The sequence below is a fragment of the Stegodyphus dumicola genome, chromosome X2 (assembly GCF_044657685.1).
Source record: "Stegodyphus dumicola isolate Sdum_Otavi_A_Nest chromosome X2, ASM4465768v1".
In the NCBI taxonomy this organism is placed as follows: Eukaryota; Metazoa; Arthropoda; class Arachnida; order Araneae; family Eresidae; genus Stegodyphus; species Stegodyphus dumicola.
This window is the reverse complement of record NC_140781.1, coordinates 83,107,669-83,131,565: the sequence shown is the minus strand read 5'-3', so window position 1 is coordinate 83,131,565 and position 23,897 is coordinate 83,107,669. Positions and strand designations below refer to the sequence as shown.

At 33.9% G+C, this 23,897-nt stretch overlaps 1 protein-coding gene across 1 annotated transcript in view; it reads left to right on the top strand.

Moving 5' to 3' along the window:
- The window catches only part of LOC146992801 (uncharacterized), a 106,752-nt gene extending 83,743 nt beyond the window's left edge, over positions 1 to 23,009 (top strand). Inside the window, exon 2 of the mRNA XM_085809956.1 lies at positions 21,836 to 23,009. Coding sequence (XP_085666082.1) covers positions 21,836 to 22,443 — 608 coding nt within the window. The 3' untranslated portion in view covers positions 22,444 to 23,009. The remainder of the gene's footprint in view (positions 1 to 21,835) is intronic.
- Positions 23,010 to 23,897: the final 888 nt, after the last annotated feature.

Genomic DNA, 23,897 nt, shown 5'->3' with positions numbered 1-23,897 from the left:
TTAGTTATTGTTGTTGCGAGTTGTAGTTCCGCTTGAACTGAGGTAAGTCCGAGTTAGCTTTCTCTTTAGATGCGTTGTGTTTAACGTTCTTAGTAGTTTGAAGAATAACCACTGATTATACTGTAAACACTCTTGTACGAATATTTCTCTAGAAAATTCCAGAATTCTGAATTTTTTTTTTTTTTTTTTTTTTGATAAAAATCAATTTTATTAACCTATTATCGGACTTGTGCATTCAACCTATTACGAACCCGCATGCAAGCAACAATATTATTAGTACGCATTACAACCTATATCATACAGTTATTTATAATTACACATATAATTTATAATTACACTGCTTATCGTTAAATTGCTATACCATGAAGGAAAGCAGTAGCAGAATTATATTTACTTCACAAATACTATCAGGACTGCTTGATCTTCTAATCTGTTTAGGGAACATCTAATGTCCTGAATGGAAACAGGGAGCTTACTCAAGCTATGTTTGTGTATATGTGGAATGGACAAGTAAGAAGGGTTGACTTTACCTTTATTCTCCACGATATTACAGGTACTCCCGCACTTCGGGATACAAAGACCAACCACTTGTGGTCTGAACGTAAAAATATAAGAACTACTAACTAATTAAATTTAAATAAGAGCTAACTTTGAATACTTTACACAGATGACTAACACTAAAGTTGGCCTTTCAGATTATTACGTATATAGAACGCAAACTGCGGAAAACTACAATACGTCTTAGATATCAAGAGGACTAAACCTCTGGCCTTAAGTGCGGAGAGCAATTGATTGAAAGCTCGCGTGAAATACAGTGGCACGAAGGCTCACTTTCTCTCCATCTAACTCTCTAACCCTGTTCTTGGGGAAAATCCACAACTTAAATACTTAAACATTAGCAAGTACAATTTGCATAAACAGATTAACGAGTTTATTCTGGACGGAAGTCGAAAATTAGAGAGGACAGTAAAGTTTTAAAACAAAATAAACGTTAGTCAAACTTAAGATCCTTACAATACATTATAAGAGAAGAATGAAATAATTAAAATTTCAGAAAATTTTGAGATACAAAAATCAGTACTCAGTACCCACCTCTGTCAAAACTAGCAGTTGTTATCTAGTAGGCATGGAGTCGAATAGACGTTGGATGGCATTTTATATACATTGTGTTCCATGTGGCTTCAGTTTTATACCAGAGTTTATCCGTAATAGTAGCTGATGTATGTTGTCATGCCAGTCTTTCTACAACCAATGACCAAATGTTTTCAGCTGGTGAGAGTAACATGGAAATATTTCAGTACTCTAATCAAAAACATGCTACCGGAGCCGAAATTCTGTGTACTGAGAAAACGTTCTGTAACATGCAGTATCGTAACCGTCCTGTTAAAATGTGGGGTGATGAAAGCCCCGAAATATGGCACAGCCACGGTAATTTAATCCACGTCAATGTAACAGGTGATTGGTCAATGAACTGGATACGGCTGCTAAAGGTGAATGAGGTGAATCTAATGGCCCAAATTTATCATTTCATATGCTAGACAAGTATGAAGATCAAAATTGCAGTCTTCAAGTGTTCGTTTCCCTCAGTGCCTCCATTTACAGATTCACTTCAATTCCATTGATGGGTCCATGTGCGTTGCTGAACATACTCCTCAGAAGTTGATTCCTATACTACAACGCCAAGCAAAGTCGAATCAATGGGCACCTTGCTGACGAACCAATGGTCACCTCACCCTTGCGTTGCAGACATTATTACAGATTAAATGCGGATACTTGGTGCTGTAGATGTAGAACGCATCCAATTTTCTGACGATACGTGATGTAGCTGTTCGATCCTAACAGTGATGGCAACAAAATATCTATCATGTCGGTCATTGGTATTGAGGTCCTGCACGTCGCTCCATGTGGCCCTCTTGGACTCATTGACTGAAAATTCTCTTAAAATCACTGAATCTCAACCAACGCGAGTAGCATTTGCGCGGTTACGTAAATCCGAAGTTCGGTAGACTACGACTCTTCTACTTGTATGATCGAATTCTGAGACTTCCTTCTTACAAAGGGCATAATACGGTTCTCAGCACAGAAAGCAAAAAGTAAACTTCATTTCCCCCGAATGAACAATCAGCATTTCAGTCTGCACTTTTTATACTCCTTCGAGGTGTCATTCCTCTTGCTTGTAATATGCTTATGCCGTAAGACCCTAGTCATTTCCATATTCTCAGCATATTCCACCTTTTATGTGAGTTTCAGATTTTTTTCGTGTGCTTCTTCTTTGGTGTACCAACTATCTCCATCAATGCAGTTTAAAGGTAAAACTACATGATTTTTCCTTAAAGTACTCTGATAAGTAGCATGCAAAATTTCAGATCAATAATGCTTAGATTTGAAATTATAGGCACTTAACGATATTTACTCCGATATTTTTTTCTCGATATTCCCCTTCCCCTAGCTTTTTAGCCCCACGTTCTGAAAATTTTAAAAATATTCGAGAAATTTTCCCCTTCTTCATTGCGTTCAGAAAACGAGCTACCCTGAATTTCAAAAGGGATTCTTCCACTTATTGATTGCTTTCATTTTTCTATTAAAGACAAATCCCCGCGAACTAACTGCGAAGGTCAAGCCGAAACTTTCCTTTATAAATTTTATGAATGTCTAACTTTATAAAAGCCTAATATAAGAACCGACGCATCACAGCAAAGCAAACACGAACTGGCATTTAGTCTACGATTTCCTTGAATCAACTGCAAATTCACTTTTTGTAATTGTTTATGGATGATTTAAGGCCTAAGGAGCAGCAGAGACAACAATAAGAACGGGTGAGATTCAAGTTACAAGGAAGTTGAAAATGAAGACATCGTATTAGGTAATTCAGAAGTCAAACAACAAAAATCAGCGTTATATTTTCAAAATTTTCACAGGACTAGTTTCGATGGTTTTACCGAACCATCATCCTCAGCTGCAAAACCTCAAATAAAAAAAAAAAAAAAAAGAAATTTTTCCCCCTCCTTCCTCCCATTTGCGGTTTTGCAGCTGAGGTTGGTGGTTCGATAAAACCATCGAAACTAGTCCTGTGAAAATTTTGAAAATATAACACTGATTTTTGTTGTTTGACTTCTGAATTAGCATTTGTTCGGCGTGTTATTGTGTCTTAATCGTATTAGGTGTTATAATGTTAATTATTAGATATTGTAATGCTGTGTATTCTTATTATGTTCTCACCGCAACCGCATCCTTCAGAAATTAAATTACTCGCATAATTTTCCCCTTTTCTACATTTGGACAATAAAATTAGTTAAAAAAAATGAAAAAAAAAAAAAAAAAGAAAGAAAGAAAATACGCAAAGAAAAACAGTACACCTCTGACCGCTCTAACACAGTACAGAAACCCAACAAAAACAGTTTTCTTTTACACTTTTCATACGTTCAGGAAAATGAAAAAAAAAAATAAATGTAGTATAAATGTAGGTCTTTTAAGAGAACCGAGAACACAAATCATATTTTTAGATGAGAGTTTACGACCAGTTCAAGCAAAAAGAAGACCTAATCAAGCAAAACATTTCTTTCAACCTAATTCTTAATACTTAAATGTCTGAGAGCCAGGAGATCAACGAATCGAGTTGAAAAATGTGAGCAGAAAGGTTTTCCATGTTTAGAGGAAGATCACCTCGGGAACGGGTTTCTCATCAAAAATGTCACACAATGTTGTTCTGAAAAGTGGATATCTAAGTGTAGAAAGAAATACAGCAGTGGTTATTTCTCGAATTCTTTAAGACGTGCAGAAATTCAAAATATCTGGTACGAGCTGCAGTTGGAAAAATCATTCTCTTTTGCAAAGAGAAGAGCAGCTCCACTAAAACGTTCCGAAGTTACACTACCACAAGAAGTGAAGCAATTCATGTTGTGTGATAGTTGAAACCATCTGTTGTGTCAAAGCTAGAATTTTAATATGGAATGTCTATCATAATATAAAAAAGGCATTAATAAATATCATAATATAAAAATAGATAAATGTGTGCGCTTTTAAGTGTGTAGAGCGATTAGGTATTTATTGGAGCAAGAAAAATCAACAATGCCCTCACCGGAATTCGAATTCCTGACCTTTCCGATCGCCAGCCAGATTTGCTTCCAGTTACATCATGAAGGCACATCGTAAGGAGGGAGAAAATTCGTTACAAATATACCACTATATATTAATATCTCTATATAAATCCACATTTTTATTATTTTAAAATTTAGGGAAAATTTCTTACTCAATTTTATTATTGTATATATATATTTGCTTGAGATATGATATGGGAAAGATTTCATGTTATTATAAATAATTAAGCTTAAGATCCAAATGAGTGCTAGCTTTGTTCTAGATGTAGCAAAATTTATGTGAGTTTACTGTTAAGGCAGTTATTCCTTTGAGAATCAGGTTAAGGACTTCTAGTAGTCGTCTGTTGTATACTGTAGCAAATTGCGGCTATAGCTAACTGTCCTTTCATAAACTGTTTTGTCAACGAACTGAAGATGAAAAAGAATCGAACATCAAGAGATATAACTTCGCTTCTCAAAGCTTGGCAACATGAAAATAATTACGCCATACAGCAAGAAATTACTCTAGTCCCTCTAGTCTGGACAAATGTGAGCCTCACAGGTCTTACTAAGAGCAGTCACAAAAAGCATAAGTAAAAATAAGAAATTAATTTTAAAAGAAAATATATAATGGTAACCAAAATAATTAAAGATAGGTTAATTAATTTAAATTATTTTCTCCTTTTATAAATTATTTATTAGCTTAACTCAAAATTTTATACAGGTGTTTTTAATAGCTAGTTGTATATGAATTCCAAGACCAGGGTGGAAAAATTCTGTGTTACAAAGAATCTTTGCGAATTAATAACATCCAAATTAATTACTTCGTTCTGAAGAGTACTTCGTAGTTTATTTTCACAAATTGTAGACAGGTCCCTAAGATCCTTTAGATCCTTAAGTCCTTTCCTTAAGTTCTTAACTTTTGACTGAATTCTCCTGAAGCTGGGAAAGCAGAGTCTAACAACAAGAAAGGAGCTACTGGCTGTCGCTTTAGGAGCCGAAATGAAAATGTTAGAATACCTGTCTCAAAACTGATATTATCTACAGCAAATATATCATCTACGAAGTTTCAACAAGAACTTTTAAAGCATTTTATTAGATCAGGAAGACATATTTCGCCAGTAACATGTACATAAGTGATAAAAAGAGAGTTAAAGGAAATTCAAGAAATAAATAAATATCTCATTTATCCTTGAATCATTTATCTATCTATCATTATTTATATCAAATATCTCATTTATCTGACAGAGCACCACCAGCAGTCAAACTGTTAAGAGAGCTGAATACTGGGGATTCAGCCTTGGTTCAATTCCAGGCAAACGGACTAGCTGCGAGATTGAGTCATTCAAGGGTTTATAATGGCTCGCTGTTACGTGAACGATATTTTAAAGCTGGTTGTACTGCCTTTGCTATCAGGTCGCCCATGTGCCATTTATCAGAAAGACAACGCTCATCCAAATACTGCGCGACTCTCCCAACAATGTGTTCAACGATATGACGTATTCCAGTTGTCTGGCCAGGTCACCAGACCTCTCGCCAATATATGCTTGGAAGGCAACCGCAGCCATCCCGGAGTATTGGTGAATTAATTATCCATTTGCAAAGATTATGGCATGATCTTTCGCAGGGGGTCATCGGTGGTCTACTTGATTTGATGCCACGGCGTGTTTCGGCTTGTATAGCTGCCAGAGGTGACTATACTACTTACTGATTTGTAACCTTTATCATGCCATAACTTCTTACTGTAACGATCTTTTGTCCTGGATTCATAATCATTTATTTACATCCTCATACACTACATACATGCTAAGTTTCGGGATAGTAGTTCGTTTCCTTCTAGGTGCATATATTTTTTTGGGACAGAATGTATATTTAGTATTATAGTGGGCTGTATCACAGTATAAAATGGCAATATAGGGTGGAAAAGACCCTATCCATGCAGTGATGGCGTTGTTCGGGTGCGAGAATGCTCATAAATTCTTTTTGGATACCGTTATTTAAAAGCCGACCGCAAAATCAGTAGAATAGTTGAGTTAACATTGTAGAGTTTTATGTTAATTAACCAATCATATTATTATTTTAGTTTTATTTCTACTTTCTCAAACTCCCACCAGGATGCAAATTAGTTAACGTATATAAGCGCAGAGTTCTTGATTTAGGGAGAAAGCGTTTAGCATCTATCTGTGAGAACTTCCTAGTACTTATGATGTAATACTTTGTCTTTAATATTTTAAGTTAACTCGAGAATTAGTTTCCGACTTTTCCGTAAACTGTGGAGATTTTATTTTCTGTTATTGTGATCAGTTTTGGGAAACCACCAGACTGACGTGTTCACGAAAATTTATTTAAAGCCTTTTGTAGTTTATGAGTAGCCTTTTGTAGTTTCTCTACTTAGAAGTTACAATAAGATGATAGGTTGTTTGACTGCCTTTAAGTTTCTGTGCCCTGGCATTTAAAATAGTGCGGAACTGAGCAATATAGCCTTTGTTATTTCTTCTGGTGTTGCAGCAAAGGCCTGGTGTAAGATATAACCGTTAAAAGCGGTAAGGAACTTACAGCACGTAACTTTTTCCGGAGCCTAAAACACGGTAGACATTTTCTAAATGTACATAATTCCATGTGCCAATAATTCCAAACGTGTGTCGTAACTTTAACCACTTTCTGCGGCCTACATGCATTTCACTAATGTTTTGCCGAGTAAAAAAATTCTTTTCTTCTCTTACATGCTACTCTTTCATTTCTTGGTGCCTCTGTTACGCATAAAGAGAAACGCTTCTGACACTGCATTTCTGTACGATCTTTGTCCTTCTAGAAATTTATAAATGCTTATCTCAATAACCCTGTATGTAGCAAAATTTGCCAGTGCAATCTAAGTGCAACGAGTACCTTAAAAACCTCAAAGATTATTCAACCAATGCACGGAAGACATTTCGAATGCGATTGTAAACATAAAAATGAAATATTTTGATTTTCACATATTAATTTAGATGAAAAACGATCCTCTTGTTTCTAATAAGTTATTTTGAAACTCCAAAGCTTACAAGAATAATCACAGAGCTTATAAGAATAATTACAGGAGATATGTGTCTTACAATATTTCTCGTGTGCAGTAATTTATCTCATTACGAAGTTCTTTCTGTATCTGTTTCTAAAGTAAAGTTTATATTTGATCTGAATTCTTAATTTGACTAGAAAGGGTTGCTATGACATTATGTTTATGGTAATTTATTTTATAGTTCCGTTTCCAGTGAAAAATACACATAAAAGCGATTTTCTCATTTTTTTCGAGTTCACTCTGTACAGAGGGCAAGTAGTGCTGTGTAATTTTAATTAGCGTCATGACTAATGCAGTTTTCTTTAAATAAGCTTAGAGGTTTTTTAAAATCTCAACCAAGATGTCTCATTTCAATGAAGTGGAAATCTGTTATAAAATAGAAATAAATGTTGGGATAATTTGTGTAATTAAATACATTATCATACCTTCTATGTTAATAGTAATGATTTTGAACGTATTTAATTAACTTAATTAATGTTAAATCTAATATTTTCTATTATTCTTTGTCAGAATTAAATTAGTGTTGCAAAATATTAGTTAGTTATTGCGGTATTTTTACTGATATTTCTTTCCAAATGAATTTTCATTTTACATAATATTTACAATAATTTTTATGCCGTTGGAAATGAGGTTATAATTTTACTCATTGTCTAGCTAAGAAACATTTTCTTTTCAAACAGCTGTATCAGATACAGAAGTATTTCCTACTTGCTACGATTCGATTCATTGCATTTTCACAGATTATTTTTCCTCCAAAATTGTCATTGAAATCGTATTCATATGCCGGATACTATTAAGGAAAAGAAAAACGTTGCTCTCTACAGAACGGAAAATACTAGTTACAATGTTGTCAAGGACTATTTTGAATAAAGCAATATCTCGTGATGTAGACAGCACTGAGATCGAAAAAGAAATAGATTTGCATGTTTACAAGAATTTTCACAGAATTCTTTTAAACTTCCAGAATGCTTCTTGCTATACTAAACGGATTAACTTCTTTTTACTATATAAAAAAAATGTGGTTTAGTTCATTATAGCAAAGCACATTAAGGCTACCTGTTTAAAGGGATGGATGCCCTCCTGGAGGACTTTTTAAGGGAAACTGACTCCTGTACACCTTACACATGAGAAAAACTACAAAAACGCCCATGAAATCAGCCTTTTCGCCTGGATTCAAAACGAGGTCGGAACTACCAGTGTTCAGGGATTTTACCGCTCGGGCGCTGATTGGTCTGACAATTATGTAAAAGGCTATCTGTTTAAAGGAAGCAGTACTTTCGTAAACGACTCTTTCATATTCACATTGTATAATCCACGAAACATCTCCTGTAGCAAGTCCATTAGCCGGGATTTGAACCTGGGTCAAAATACCAGTTTCAATGGTCTTACCGTTCGGCCATCTGCACCATGCAAAAGTGTGCACTCAGTTCTAAAAACACTTAATCTTTTTTTCCCCCTTTCCTAGACGCCAGTGTCAGGCTTTAAACACTTCTTTTAAGGCATTCGAGCTGAGGTTAAAGATTCAGCAGATTCTTTTGTTTCAAAATGTGGATAACAAAAAAAAAAAAAAAAAACTAATGTAGATTACAAAATTCTAAGATATCTTTTTGTCGGATTAAAAAACACACAAGCATTTTAGGTAACAAGAGAACACACTTATTAGATAAACAGGATATCTAAAATGAAAATGCCAAGTTATATAAAATGCTCACCAAAATATTGTTACGAATTTTATATTTAGTTAGATATTTTTAGTATAATTATAATTAAAATTGTTGTACTTCCCCGTGCAATGCAACACAAGACAAATATAAAGAGAATGCTATTCCGGAAAAGTAAAAACACAAGAGCACGTGCATTGAATAAATGTAATAAATGAACTTTGAATAAATGGATATATCGGTAATTTGTATTAAAATTGAATAAATGTAATTGACTTCTACGTTAGCTGTAACCGTAATTACATCCTCTTATTCCTTTCCAGAAATCTAGAGAAGCAGAAATTACTAGAAATTTCTCGCGACCGATAAAAAGCTATAAGTGTCTAGAGAAAGAGCTTCTCAGTTCTGTTGTTTAGTTATCTGCTGTTATTGTTGCGAGTTCGGCGAGAGATAAGATTAGCTTTCTCTTTGCATTGCGTTTTATTTTAACGTTTTTAGTAGTTTGAAGTACAACTACTGATTATATCGCGTGATACTGTGAACACTTGTACGAATATTTCTCAGGAAAATTCCAGCATTCTGTTATATTTCTTTTAATAAGGATAAATTTTATTAATTTATTATCGAACTTGTGTGTTCAATCTATTGCAAACCCGTACGCACGCAACAGTATCACCATTCTTAAACAATAGCAAACGAAGCTTCCTGAAATGTAAGTCAACATAATAATTCTTCCTTTTACCACCTGTTTAGCGCTTTTGCACTTTTTTAGAAATTACTAGCAACCACTGAACTTGGAGAGTTCTCAAATTACTTTAAACAATTTTATATTAAAAAAATAATACTTGGTTTTCAAGACGTAGGCTGCCTTCACATTTGTGTCCAGGATTCAAGACCTTTGGTAAAAGTTCTTTTCTAAGGTCTTGGTCAGCTACTTCTTTCTTTAAAGTCTTGGTAAATATGTCGAGCGATTCTTACGCTATTCTTCACACAATAAAAGAATATCTAAGGTTTAAAATTTTATGAAAACCATTTAAAACTTTCAAGAATTTTTTTCATTTATTATTACTCCAACTTTGTATTAATATTGGTATATGTTTTTTTTTCCCCGGAATTTCTATGGTATATAATTCCATAACGGAGAAGACAAACTCTAAGAAATGGTACAGCACAGCGGAATAATATTTTGTCATCCAATGCATGGTCAAAAATGAAACACAAAGGCGATAGAATGAGCTTTATGGTTTAGCCAAGGAAGTGGGCAACAAACCCGATAATGATACACAAGATTAAAAAAAAAAAAAAAAAAAAAAAAAAAAAAAAAAAAAAAACTTTAATTATGAGTATAGCTATAGCGTCAACCGAAATTCCGGCAACAAATTTCCCCATGTGATTCAAAGGAAGTCTTTTAAAGCTTTTGAGATGTCCGCATAAAATTAAATTTAGACACCCCATATTGAGCGAAAGCGGAAGTTTAAGCATGGGATCAACTTGTCGTAGCCCAGGAAAGTGACATCTAGATAATTCGTTATGTCTTGTCGATAACTTGCTGGTGCTCTATCGCGCGTAAACAAAGAGGCCGCTGGATGCCTGCCGGAATATCCTCCAGCACTTCTGGGCCTCCTCTACGAACTACGATGTTTCTTCCGTAGAGTTAGGAAGCGTTCGTAGGCCTATTTTGTAAATCATGTACTCATCTATTGTCTCAAAAGTTATAGCAGCGGCTTTTGTGGTTACATTTATGCTTATGGAACTACCACTTACCAGCAAGCAAGCGTAAAATTTTGTCCCGAAAATGTAACCAGCTGATTTGCTAAAGCAGCACTTTCTAAGACTACATCCTAATTATATTTAATTTTAATACTATGCATAATTTAATCTAAACGCTGTGTTCCTGACTATAAGACGAACTCTCCTCCTGTCTTTCCTTAGAATCCAATACCGCAAAGCAATAAAACCGTAAAGCAATTGCAATACCGTAAAGTAATTTCAATACGGTAAAGTAATTCCAATACCGTAAAAGTAATTGTAAGTAGTTGTGACGCCGAAACCTGGACCTCTCGAATACGCATCGAGTATGCTTCCAATTACACCACAAAGGCATGTGAAAAGGAGGGAGAAATAAGCATTTATTTCATTTATGAAATGCTCTGGCTGATTAGTTTCGATTTCGCTTATTCATCAAATCCACATTAAAAGATTGGTGACCGTAACATTGGATTGTGGAAGGAACATCATCGCTGGAAACTTGCAAGGTGAGTGTCAAAATTCCACCTTTTTGGCCAGGAAAGCCTGAAATTTGGTTTTTTTCAAATAGAAGCTCAATTCGAAATTAATGCCATAACTGTTGATAGTACCAAATTTAATTATGTAGTATCTCAACTAGAGCCAAAATATATTGAAATAATTTGGGATATCATTACGGATAAAACGCCTGATAATAGTAAATATGCTTTAGTTAAAGAAAGACTGTTAAACACATTCAAAGAGAACGAAAATAAGCGAATTAAGCGCTTTGTCACTGGCCTTGACCTTGGGGATATGAAACCCAGTCAGTTACTTCAAAAAATGAGATCGCTCTCTGCTGATGACGTTTTGGATAAAGTACTCAAAACATTGTGGTTAGAAAAAAATGCCTGACTCGATAAAAAATGTTTTACTGGTTTCCGATGAAGGGTTAGACAAAATAGCTTTAATGGCCGACAAAATAATGGAAATGAATTCAAAGCCTGAAATTTATTCCTCTGACAAAAATTTAAATTCGGTTGATGAGTTACTGCTAAAATTTCGTTTCTGGAAAAACAAATAGAAACTTTAAGTCTTTCTCGCCAATCTCGGTCTCGGAATCGTAGTAGCGATAGATACAGAGAGCAAAGTAGAAGTAATAAACGTAAAAGATTTAATTCAAATGGAAAATATTGTTATTACCATTACATGTTTGATTCAAAATGCATTCCTGAAAAGTGTCAACCTAACTGCTCTTGGGATCAAAAGAAGTCGAAAAACTTAAACCAGCAGCGGAATTAGCGGCTGATTTTGCTGCAGGTTATGTTCAGGATGGCCGCAAACACCGAATATTTCTGACTAACAAACACACGGGTTTTCATTTTCTAATTGATTCCGGCGCAGATGCTTGTTTATTACCTGATACAAAAAAAGATAAACTTCAAAGTGACTTCAAATTATATGCCGCCAATGCCACAGAAATTCCCACTTATGGAGTAAAATTTCTAACGCTTGATCTTGGCCTTCGTCGAGCTTTTCAGTGGCCATTCATTATTGCCAAAATTAATAAAGGCATAATGGGAGCAGACGTTTTGGATCATTTCAAGTTATTAATTGATTTAAACAACAAAAGATTAATCGATGGTGTAACTAACCTTACTACTCAATGTGACATTACATCCATCTCCAAAATGAATGATATAAGTTTAGTACAAGATAAGTTAAAATATATTGATATGTTATCCAAGTATCCGAATATTACAAAATCTAATCTTTTGATAACAAATGTTAAGCATAATGTTAAGCATAATGTTAAGCATCACATTTTGACTGAAGGTCAACCGGTGTATTCCAAGCCAAGACAGCTAGACACTAAAAAATTACAGGTTGCCAAACAAGAATTTCAGTATATGTTGGAAAACAATATAAGACAGTCTACATCTCCATGGGCTAGTCCTTTCCACTTAGTCTCTAAAAGAGATGGAAATTTTCGTCCCTGACTATCGAAGACTTAATTGCTCTAACTATTCCTGACAGATACCCTATCCCTAGGATTAATAATTTTAACCACATTTCAAAAGACAAAAATGTATTTTCCAAAATTGATCTTTTCAAAGCCTATTTCCTAGATTCCTATAGCCGAAGAGGACAAACAGAAAACCGCCATAATTACGCCATTTGGCCTCTATGAATTTAATGTAATGCGATTCGGTTTGCGAAATGAACCAGCTAATTTTCAAAGATTCATACATGAAATATTTCAAGGTTTGGACTTTACTTTTCCATATCTCGATGACATATTAATTGCTTCTGCCTCAGAAGAAGAACACAGACATCACTTGAAACTTGTTTTCGATAGATTAGATAAATACAGTTTGAGAATCAACATTTTTAAGTCGATCATGGGTGTTGATAACTTAGAATTTTTAGGATATCTTATAACATCGGAAGGATCTCGTCCTCTACCTGAAAAAGTCGAAGCAATATTGAATTATAAATTACCAGAGACTATCCATGATTTGCGAACTTTCTTAGGGAATTTTTATCGACCGCTTCTGAAAGATGCTGCTAAGACACAAGCCTTAAGGGTCATGAATGCCTTAAGGGTGCTAAGAAAAAGATAGAAGAAAAATTAAATGGTCAGATGAAGCTATATTTAACTTTAAAAAATGTAAACAGGATTTGGCAAACGTAGCTCTTTTAAGTTATCCCAATTCAGATTTGTCCTTGTCACTACGCACGGATGCATCTGATTGGGCTATTGGCGCAGTTCTCCAACAGTTTGAAAATGGAGCATGGAAACCTTTAGCGTTTTATTCAAAAAAATTAACTAGCACTCAGAAAAATTACAGTACTTACGACCGCGAGTTACTGGGAATATAACTTGCAATTAAACATTTTAAACATATGTTAGACGGTCGCGATTTCAAAATTTTTACGGATCATAAACCACTAGTTTATGCTTTCAGACAAAAGAGCGAAAAGGCATCACCAAGACAAATGCGCCAATTGCAATACATATCTCAATTTTCTAGAACATGTGCCATATTAGTGAAAGTGAAAACATTGTCGCAGATCAGTTATCCATAATAGCCGATGTCTCTATTTCACTCATTGATTATGATAAAATTGCTGACAAACAAGTTAATGATAAAGAATTACAAGATTTACAAGCTCAAAATAAAACATTAAATTTCAAAAGTTATTTACTTCCATCTGGTAAAATTCTGTGGTGTGATACATCTTCTAATATTAGAACATTTATACCCAAGCAGTTTAGAATGGATATATTTCAACAAATCCATGGCCTCGCTCATCCAGGAATCAAGTCGACCGTTAAAGAAATGACGTCCAAATTTATTTGGCCAAATATCATAAAGTATATACAAACATGGAGTCGTGCCTGTATTGGTTGTCAAAAAAATAAGGTTTCACTTCATACAAAATCTGCATTAGGAACTTATCAGCAGCCTGATGAACGTTTTACTATAGTTCACATTGACTTAATAGGTCCTTATTCACCACCTGATATTTTTGTGTAATGCTTGACTTGCATTGATCGCTATACTGGTTGGATGGAAGCCATTCCTTTGTGTGACATAACAGCAGAAACCGTTGTCAGAGCTTTTTATGAACATTGGATCACTCGTTTTGGAGTGCATTACGAAGTTATTACGGATCGTGGAGCACAGTTTACTCCTGAACTATTTCGCACCTTGGCAATTATATGTGGAGTCAAAATTCAACACACAACTTTTTATCATCCACAGTGTAACGGCAAAATTGAGAGATTTCATCGAACTTTGAAAAGCTGCTATCAAATGTCATAATTCCGTTAAGTGGTTTGAATCCATTCCAACAATTCTTCTAGGTCTTAGGGCAGCCTTAAAAGAAGACTCTGGATATTCCATTGCACAAATAGTTTACGGGAAAACAATCAAACTTCCTGGAGAATTTTTTTGATAAACCGATAGTTTCTACAACATCTCAAACATTTTTGCATAAATTTCAAAAACAAATGGAATTGTTCAAGCCCTCTGCGGTACAGCTAAAAATGATTCCTAAAGTTTTTGTCCATAAAGATCTAAATGTGTGTACTCATGTTTTCCTAAGAACTGATAGAGTCAAGAAACCTTTAGAAAATCGTTATGAAGGACCTTTCAAAGTACAGTACTTTGAAAAGTATTTTTCCATTCTGTCAAGTACTTTAAGTACTTGACAGAATGGAAAAATACTTCTTGTTACAAATCAAAGGTAAGGAAATAAACATTTCGATTGACAGCCTATTGTTTAACATCAGGTGAGCAAAGGCTGGAACCAGAAACTTCTGATACCCAGCCCAAGACTCTGTTAAAATCTGAGACCAATAATGAACGACTCGAGTCTTACGAACTGGACGACTAATAAAACGTCCTTTACGTTTTAGTAACAATGTTGAATATTTTTCCTAACCTCTATTACTGAATATGTTTAATTGTAATTGTTTTTATTTATCGTATTTAGTATTTTTAATTATAATGTTAGCTTACGCTACATTACTCCACTACCAGAATCTCTTAAAACGTAACACAGTTACTGGAGGGGGAGTAATGTAGTGAAACATAATTTAATGTTTCTATATAATTATTAAGACTTCCTAAGTTGCAACATGATTTAATGTTTTGAGTAGTTATTAAGATTCGCCGTGTGGCAACAACGAGTCGAGCTAAAATAACGTAGTTACTTGGAGTGTTCCTTGATAAACGCTGAGTAAGCTTTATTTCTTAAAAATTTGTTATATTTTTATGTAAAAACTAAGTAACATGTTGCAAACAAGACTGGAAATTGTAAAAATAAAGATACTATATCTTTTAAGACCAAAATAAGCATTTATTTCATTTATGAAATGCTCTGGCTGATTAGTTTCGATTTCGCTTATTCATCAAATCCGCATGTACTTTTCCAGTTTTCTCCAACCCCGCCTCGTTCAAGCCGCATTTTCTGTGCAATAGAGCCCAAACGTGCCTATATTTTTTTCTTCCCCGAATTCATGTTCACTCGTTACCAGTTCAGCTTCATGAAAAACATATCATGAGGCCCATCGTGGAATTACTTTAAATCACACGAAAGTACTACGTATGTAATAGAAATCATCACATACGCAAGCATCTTCAAACTTGCTTTAGATTTTGCTCGAATGATTACTACTTTAAATCAGCTTAAGGCTAGTTTACATCTGTCGGAGCAGCTCGTAGCGAGCCGCTCGTTCGGGTGTCTCGAACTGAGTTTAGTTTAGTTTAGTGACGGAGGACGCGAGCACCATCTCTCTACCATAGCGGTTAATTGGTATAGCACCGCGTCCCCCTTTATCTAAAGTAACCCAAGATGGTATGGGGAAGGGAGGGGGCCGCACGAAATCCCCAGAACAGTCGCCGAGACCCAGCATATGTTTTGAATGTCATGTAATAGAAATAAATAAATAAAAAACAAGAATTAAGATCAAATTAAAATTTAAAATTAAAAAAAAATGCCAAACAAGGGCCATTGCAGATAAGTACTTTGCCAGAATTAGTGCTTTAAGTGACATACATATGCAGTATAGTATTATATGAGACATTCAATGATACATGATATGTGATATTACGTGAAATATTACTGGATGATACTCAATGGTACTGACATTGGTTAGTTGTATAAGTATAACATTTAGACTGTTGCATACCACACGATACATGAAAACTATATATAACATGAATCTTGAAGACATGACTATATACTACATAGGGACTACAGACCACATACTACATAGAGGTTAAAGGCTACATACTGCAAAAGGACTACATATTACATGATATAAGAGACTAAGAGATGCAATAATTAAAATAATAATGATTTGCACGATATAACATATTGCTGCATTATATATGGTATAAAGATATAAAGCTATATGAAAAGTAACTTTGAATGATATACATGATGCAGGATAACTTATTATGCCTGATACCATATGATGCGAATGATACCAAAAATAATATGCTGTATGACACCACGCAAGGCATAATGCAACATGGTAGATAATACTAGTGATACTATAATACAGCATGATTCTACATTATTCTACAAATACATTTATACTGTATAATTACATGATTATATGTTGCCACATACATAGAATAACTTAGTACATGATATGTACTAAATAACAGGCGATTCCGTTGAGACTATGTTACTATTTGAAACTACTTAACAGACATGATGCATTTATTACTGCATAAAAATACGCCGAAGAGAGTATAACCTAGCATAATACACAATAGACATATCATAGAACAACATAATACTACATAAAATAATGCAACATAATACCACATAATACTAAATGATACTACACAATACCACATGATACATACAGGATACTTCCATTACCACGCATTACTTTGTGTGACAACAGGATTGTATGGACGATACCATGTTCCTACACAAAACTAATGGCATAACGTTATATGATACTACATGATACATTTTGGGTGATAGAGAATACATAAAGAGATACAAATCAATAATGTGTCCAATATTAGCATCGTGATATTTATTACACTTTGTTGGAGTACCATATGTTACTACGTAAAAATAATGGCATAACATAACATTCTATGACACTGCATGATACATATGGGGTGTTAGAGAATACAGAAAGACATATAAGTATGGGTCTCGAACCGAGTGAACGAACCTGTACTCTGATAGATTGTTTACACCAAGGAGGTTAGAATAGAAGGAGGGAAGGTTCAACTCAAACGGTGAAGCTTGGCGGCCATGTTCCTGTTATCGCTGTGACTTGTGCAAGGAAGTCTGTAATTGCAACATTTTTTTTTTTTTTTTTTTTCTTTTCTTTTTGAAGCATGTCAACTTGTGTTGTATATGGATGCACAAACAGATTTTCGAAAACGATTCCTGGGATTACTTTTCACGCATAAGTATTGATTTTCTTTTTTTTATGTGATTTGATAACTATGGTAAAAAATATCACAATGTCATGTTGTTTTCTTTCCAGATGTGAAAAAAGGGGACTTAATAATAATCAAAATATGTTAAATACATTTTAATGTTTCTGTTTATAGCTGGTATCTTTGTTCCTTAAGATACAATGATGTATGCTAGGATTTAAACTGTATAATTTGAACGTTTTAGGTAATTCGTTTGATAATTTTCATGAAAAGTAAGACACCAATTGTTACTATTTTTATGAATTGTAAAGGTGTTAAATAAAGCAACGCTTTTCTTTATGTATTAATCATTATTCATTTTTACGTTTTTGGAACTATTAAGAATATAATTTGAGCATTTGATCAAGAAAAACTAACTTTTCTGTTGTTAATTTTTTTTGGCATAAGTTTACAAATTTGTGGGCAGTATAGCGATAAAAGTAAGTAAAATATTTACACAACTGAACATGTGGAAAGATGTATCCAAAAATATAGGTATGGTTCTGTAATTCAGCTTAATTCAAGGCAATTTCTTTGAGATTCATAAATATGAAACGCGCATAAACTGAAATCACTGAATTCACATAAATCTGTTTTATTTTATTAATATTTATTTTCTTGTTGTTATAAGGTTGTTGGTTGTGAAAAGAATCTATTTAAAACTTTCATTAAAAAAAATGCAACCTGTGACTATTTTTTGGATAATTATCTGCTATTAATTTCAAGTTAAATATATTTTAAATGATTCTTTAATAAATTACAATATTGTTAATAAATCCGAAATATCACTTCTTAAAGGAAAAACTGGAAAGTACACCCAACAGGTTGCTAATAAAACCTAAACAAATTCTTGAAATATGCAGAAACATTATTTCTAAAGGCTTTAATGTTATGCACATGCATTTAGATTTCGAACTATTTCTTAATGGTTTTCTGTACGTATTAAATTACGGATATCATCTTTATAACTTTAAAACAAAATTTCATTATAAATTTTACATATTTTTAGTGCAAAATACATGCACGGAACAGCTTAAAAACACATACGTTTCGTTTTGAAGTAACAAACATGGACGCCGCTTGTTCGGTGAAGTTTCATTGCCCGATAGTGCAGGAAACTGCGAACCCTCCCTCCTTATATTCTAATCTTCTTGGTTTATACCAATCAAAGTGGACTGACAACTCGCCTCCGTTTGTTTACGAAATGGATACCGACGTAACAGCTGCAGCAAAGAATATGCATTGAATATACATAGATGTTCTTTGGCTGCAAAGAGCTTAAAATATATTCTGTAAACGTAATTGAAATTTATTCACTTTCAAAATATATTCATTAATCGATTTAAAAGAAATTCAGTTTATTGAGGGAAGTTAAAAGTAAATCGATTTAAAAGAAACTCAGTTTATTGAGGGAAGTTATTTAGTCAATTGTGGTTATTGAAATTCAAATTAACAAAGTTTTGCTACTATATACAATTGTTTATTTACACCTAATTAATCATTTACAAAATAATGTAAAAGTAATAATGTGTTTTATTATTTATTAATAGAAAGAATATATTTATTCATCCAGCATCCACAGAATCAGTAGCTCTTTGTGCATGTAATTAACTATGCAGAGTTCTGACTGGAACTGTGTTATTTCTAGAGAAGAATGCAAAATTAACACGTGGAATATTTATTCAAAGCTACCATTAACACGACAGAAGTAAACTGTATAATATCTACCTAATTATTCAGAAAATCTTAAATAAATAAGAAGTAGCAAAAACCTTGGGAGCATTATCACAGGTAAAAGAATATATATATTATGACATAGTTCAAACAGGAAGATATTTATCGCAGATTGTTACTTTTGGATCCTACTGAAATTGTGTTTCTGGACAACACACAAAGTGATATCAACAAAATTAATAATGATTAAATATAGTGATTATACATTACTTTTAAAATTCTAAAACGGATAGTTTAAGAAGATTAGAATTCATCTAGCATAATTTGTATAAACCTTAATACAACTTAAGCACTTGCGCTCAGTGTTTCACATCCAAGCTGAATTGTAATGAATTATAGGCCAGAAATTTAAATATCCCCAATAAAACAGATCTACATATTTTTTAATAATTCCATTTTTATTTTTATAGTTTATAATATCATATATTATTGCATCCTCATGTAGGGATGCTTGTAGAAAAATGAATATAAGCTCACATAATTATAGAAGTATGCAACTTCTTAATGAAGCAGTGAAGTGTTCCCTAAAACACTTCATAAGATGCGTATGCATTAAAAAATGCCATGGTTTATCTATCGCTTAATATCGGCATTATAGAACTCACTGTCACGACGTCCCTGCGAACGCTGCTCGGAGTAACTGCCCAGATAGATTTTTCAACAGGTTCAAAGTAGAAACGGAAGCACTGACTCATCTCCCCTACGTTTCTACTCCGTCGAAGTGAGCGTTTACATTGTCAAAGTAATCGTAACGAGCGGCTCGCTCCGAACTGCTCTGACAGGTGTAAACTGACCTTTAGTGATCCTTGCTATAGATTTTGCTCTGTAATTCCGGTGATCTGCAATATTCCTCACATGATAAAGAGTTAACGAGTTACCTCAGTTTTTCTCCACGCGTACTACTGGTGGTACGCAAGAGAAAAATAGGTGGTACACAAAGAAGCACGATATTTTTAACTATTAAATTCAAAACTTGAAACCCCAACATCCTGATTGAGGTTTTTCTCTAACACTCGTAAATTTATGCGATCTGAGCTTTGTTCAAGAGTGGTGGTGGTAGTATTAGTACTTTGTAGTGGTGGTACTAATTTTTTTTTAGATGGTACACGTTAGTCAAAAGATTGAGAATAGCTGTAATAGGTTATTGTAGCTGCTTACTTTAATATGATATAGCGTAACCCCCTCTCCTAAAAGTGTTAAGAAATCCTGTAAAACTGGTCTGCCTATTTAAGTCTACTGATGGTTTTATTTCTAGTTTATTATGGCAAAGCAGACTAAGGCTGCTGCTTAAGTGGAGGACTTTCTAGGGGAAACTGGCTCGTACACACGTTACACATGGGGAAAACCACGAAAACGCCCATGCAGCCAGCGCGTTTGCCGGAATACGACCCCAAATCCGAACTACCAGTGTTCAGCGTTTTTACCGCTCGGCCGCTGGTGGGCCAGGCTATCGAGGGATCCGAATACGTAGCACATAGCAATACTTTAAATTATTTGTAGTTTTTGTTTTGTGGGTTATGGCTATGCAAGCTAAATTAGTAAGCGTGTTTAATTGGAAAGAATAAAATGTATCTTCACGTTATAAGATTCTGTACTGTGTACTTTAAAGTTACAGCTAAATGTGAAGAATCTTAAGAACTGATAAGTGAATAATAGCTTGAGTTCGTGGTACACAAAACAACAAGTAAGAAGGGTGAAATAACCCTTTATTATTCCAATAAAGTGTAACAGAACTCCATCTTGGATTAGTATAATAAGTCGACACTCGGGCTTGAACTTTAGAAACTATGAACTTAATTGAACTAATCTTAATTATCCGAAGCTATCAAAATTCTAACAGAGTTGCCCCCTTAACGCTAATTGACTGCGAAGCTATCAAGGGCCTAACGTACGGCCGAGCGAAATAATACCTTAAGAGACAGAAGCCTAAAAAGGCGGACGCGTGCTAGCCAGAATCTCTGGCTCTGTCTGACTAAAAGACAGTAGGACTTCGCGGTTAAATACCGCTCTTCCTCATTTGCATTCAAACGTGATTCTAAAACTACGTTCTGGCCGGAAGTTGTAAGTTGAAAGTCAGAAATGATAGGAAAGGAAGCTTAACTCAAAATTTAACTGTTAGATAAATTAATATAATCTTTACAAGGTAAATCGAATATTTTGTTGTTGTTGTTTTGTTTTGTTTATGAGGAAGGGTCTTCAAATATTATCTAATTTGTTTGTATGCACTGGTTAATATTCTTTATTTCCATGCATATTCTATTTAATATCACACTTTATTCATTTATCTGCTGGTTATAAATTAACTGAACTGCAAATTATCCGTTGAAGAATTACTTCTGTTTTGCTGTTTTAAAACTAAAAATGAACGGATAAGGAAATTACAAAAAATTGTCCGAGGATAAATTCAGATACGGAAATTTGTATCAGCAAATATGTGGATTTGCTGTACTAAAAGCAGAATAATATTTAAAGTACACATTTATGAATGTATTTAAGGTACGCATTTTTGTACTGAAATAATGTAATTAGTTATAATTCCCAGGTATTAACTGAATGTTGTAATATATTGTTTTCTGTGCCCTGAATCCCATTTACTAAAATGCACGTTTTTGCTTTCAGAGAAATCAGCGGCTGCTCTGGAATCAGCAATTGGCAAGAATCCCTTTGAAGATGAGTCAAATTGTCTATCCGAGGAACCTCCAAAGAATCCATTTGAAGAGGATTCAGTTGAAGAAGCCTCGAATAATCCCTTTGAAAATGCCGAAACAAATGAAGCTAAAACAGGATTCACACAGATAACAGAAACCGAAGTTATTAAGGAGAAGAAAATAGAAGAAATAGAAGAAATTGAAAATAAAGCCGATGAAACAGAACTTTTACAAGCAGCTGAACAATATGTTGTTACTTCTCCAACGGAAAACTCAGAAGCTGACACCGATAAAGAAAATGTTGAAAATGGTTCTGAAATCAAAGTTGAAGAGATTGCTTCCGAAGATAAGGCCAGTGATGAAGAGAAAGCAGAAAGCAAGGATCCAGATAATACACCTGATCTTAATGAAGGTGACGAAGAAGCTAAAGGTGAAGAAAAGTTTGAGACTGAAAACAAAGAAAGTGAAGAACAAACAGATGTTCAAAATAATGCAGAAGAACCAAATGTCGAAACAACGGATTCACAATCTAGTCCGACACAAGAAGAAAATGAAAATGCAGAAGGAAGTGATAAATAAACGTCATTGTTCTTCATTCGTGTGTATTTATATTCAAATGTTCCAGACGAGTGAGTTTCAGAAAAGTGTTTATTCACTCACTAACTGTTTTAACTAATAGACCATATTCAGAAAGAATGCTAAAATGAACTTCCATTTTCATACCGTTCATGTATATACGAAAGGAAATATAGTTACTGGATGATGAAAACGAATACGATTACAGCGAATATTTGAGGCAATATTTTGGATTTTTCATTATAAGTCCTAAATGTTTCTACTAGAGGATTTACTTTTAAACTTTACATGTAATATAGAAATTCTTTTAACATGAGATAAATTCATTTATAACACATGAGAGGTTATATAATCTCTTTGGATAGCCAAATATTCAAAGTCAATGTTTCAAATGCACTTAAATATCACCCAAAAATATATCTTTAAGCTCTGTCACTCATTTCTATTTCAATGAATACTTGTTGCATATTCTTGTTCATCTTAATTTCTCATAATGGCTGTAAGAAAGATATATATAAGCTTATGTCTATCATTAAGATGCTCATGAAAATAAAATGTAATTAATTTTTGTTGATGTTTTTTAAGCTTACTTAGCAAAGAAGCATATTCATAAAAGACCTCGTGCCCAGCAGCAGCCGAGTGATAAAGTCCATGAACACTGGTAGCTCGGTCCGAAGTTCAAATTCCGCGAACGGGCTGGCTGCATGGGCGTTTTCGTGTTTTCTCCATTGGTAACGTGTATAAAAGCCAGTTTCCCTTCGAAAGTCCTTAACGAATGCATACCTGCCTTTAGGCAGACAGCCTCGAGTGTTTTGTCGTAATCGAATAAACCAAACCGTAAAAGACCCCAGTTAGAGTTTACTAAGAATTTTCGATATAAATATGGGAAATATGCAGAAATAGTGTCATTTAAATTCAGACAATAAGTGTTTTCTTTCGATTTTATAGATTTAACGCAAACTGAATATCTAATTCATTTCGTATTTAATACGGATTTAAATATATATAATAATTAAATAGTTATGTAGAAAATTCCGGAAGTTTTCTCTGGAAATTAATCCAATTGTTCATCTCATGCACTTATCTTTATCACTTATAAAAGAAGAACAAGACTGAGGCAATGCAAGAAAATCTGGCTGATGTCTGGTATTGTTTTATTCAACACTAAAACACATAATGCATATATACTAGAGTTGCAGTGAAAAATCAGTCATTTAGGGATAACAAATTAATTATAGAAAAATCTTCCTGTAATAACCAGATAATACAGACGACAAATAAGCAATGATTACAGAATAAAACATTACAGCTACACCAGAGGGGGGGGGGAATTACTATACTAAAAGATATTATAGCAATAAAATATTGAATTATGATGTACAAGAAAAAAGTTTTCTTTCTTGTGCAGAAATAAACCTCGCTTACTGTCTATTAAACATGCAACAAAAGCTGTTTTA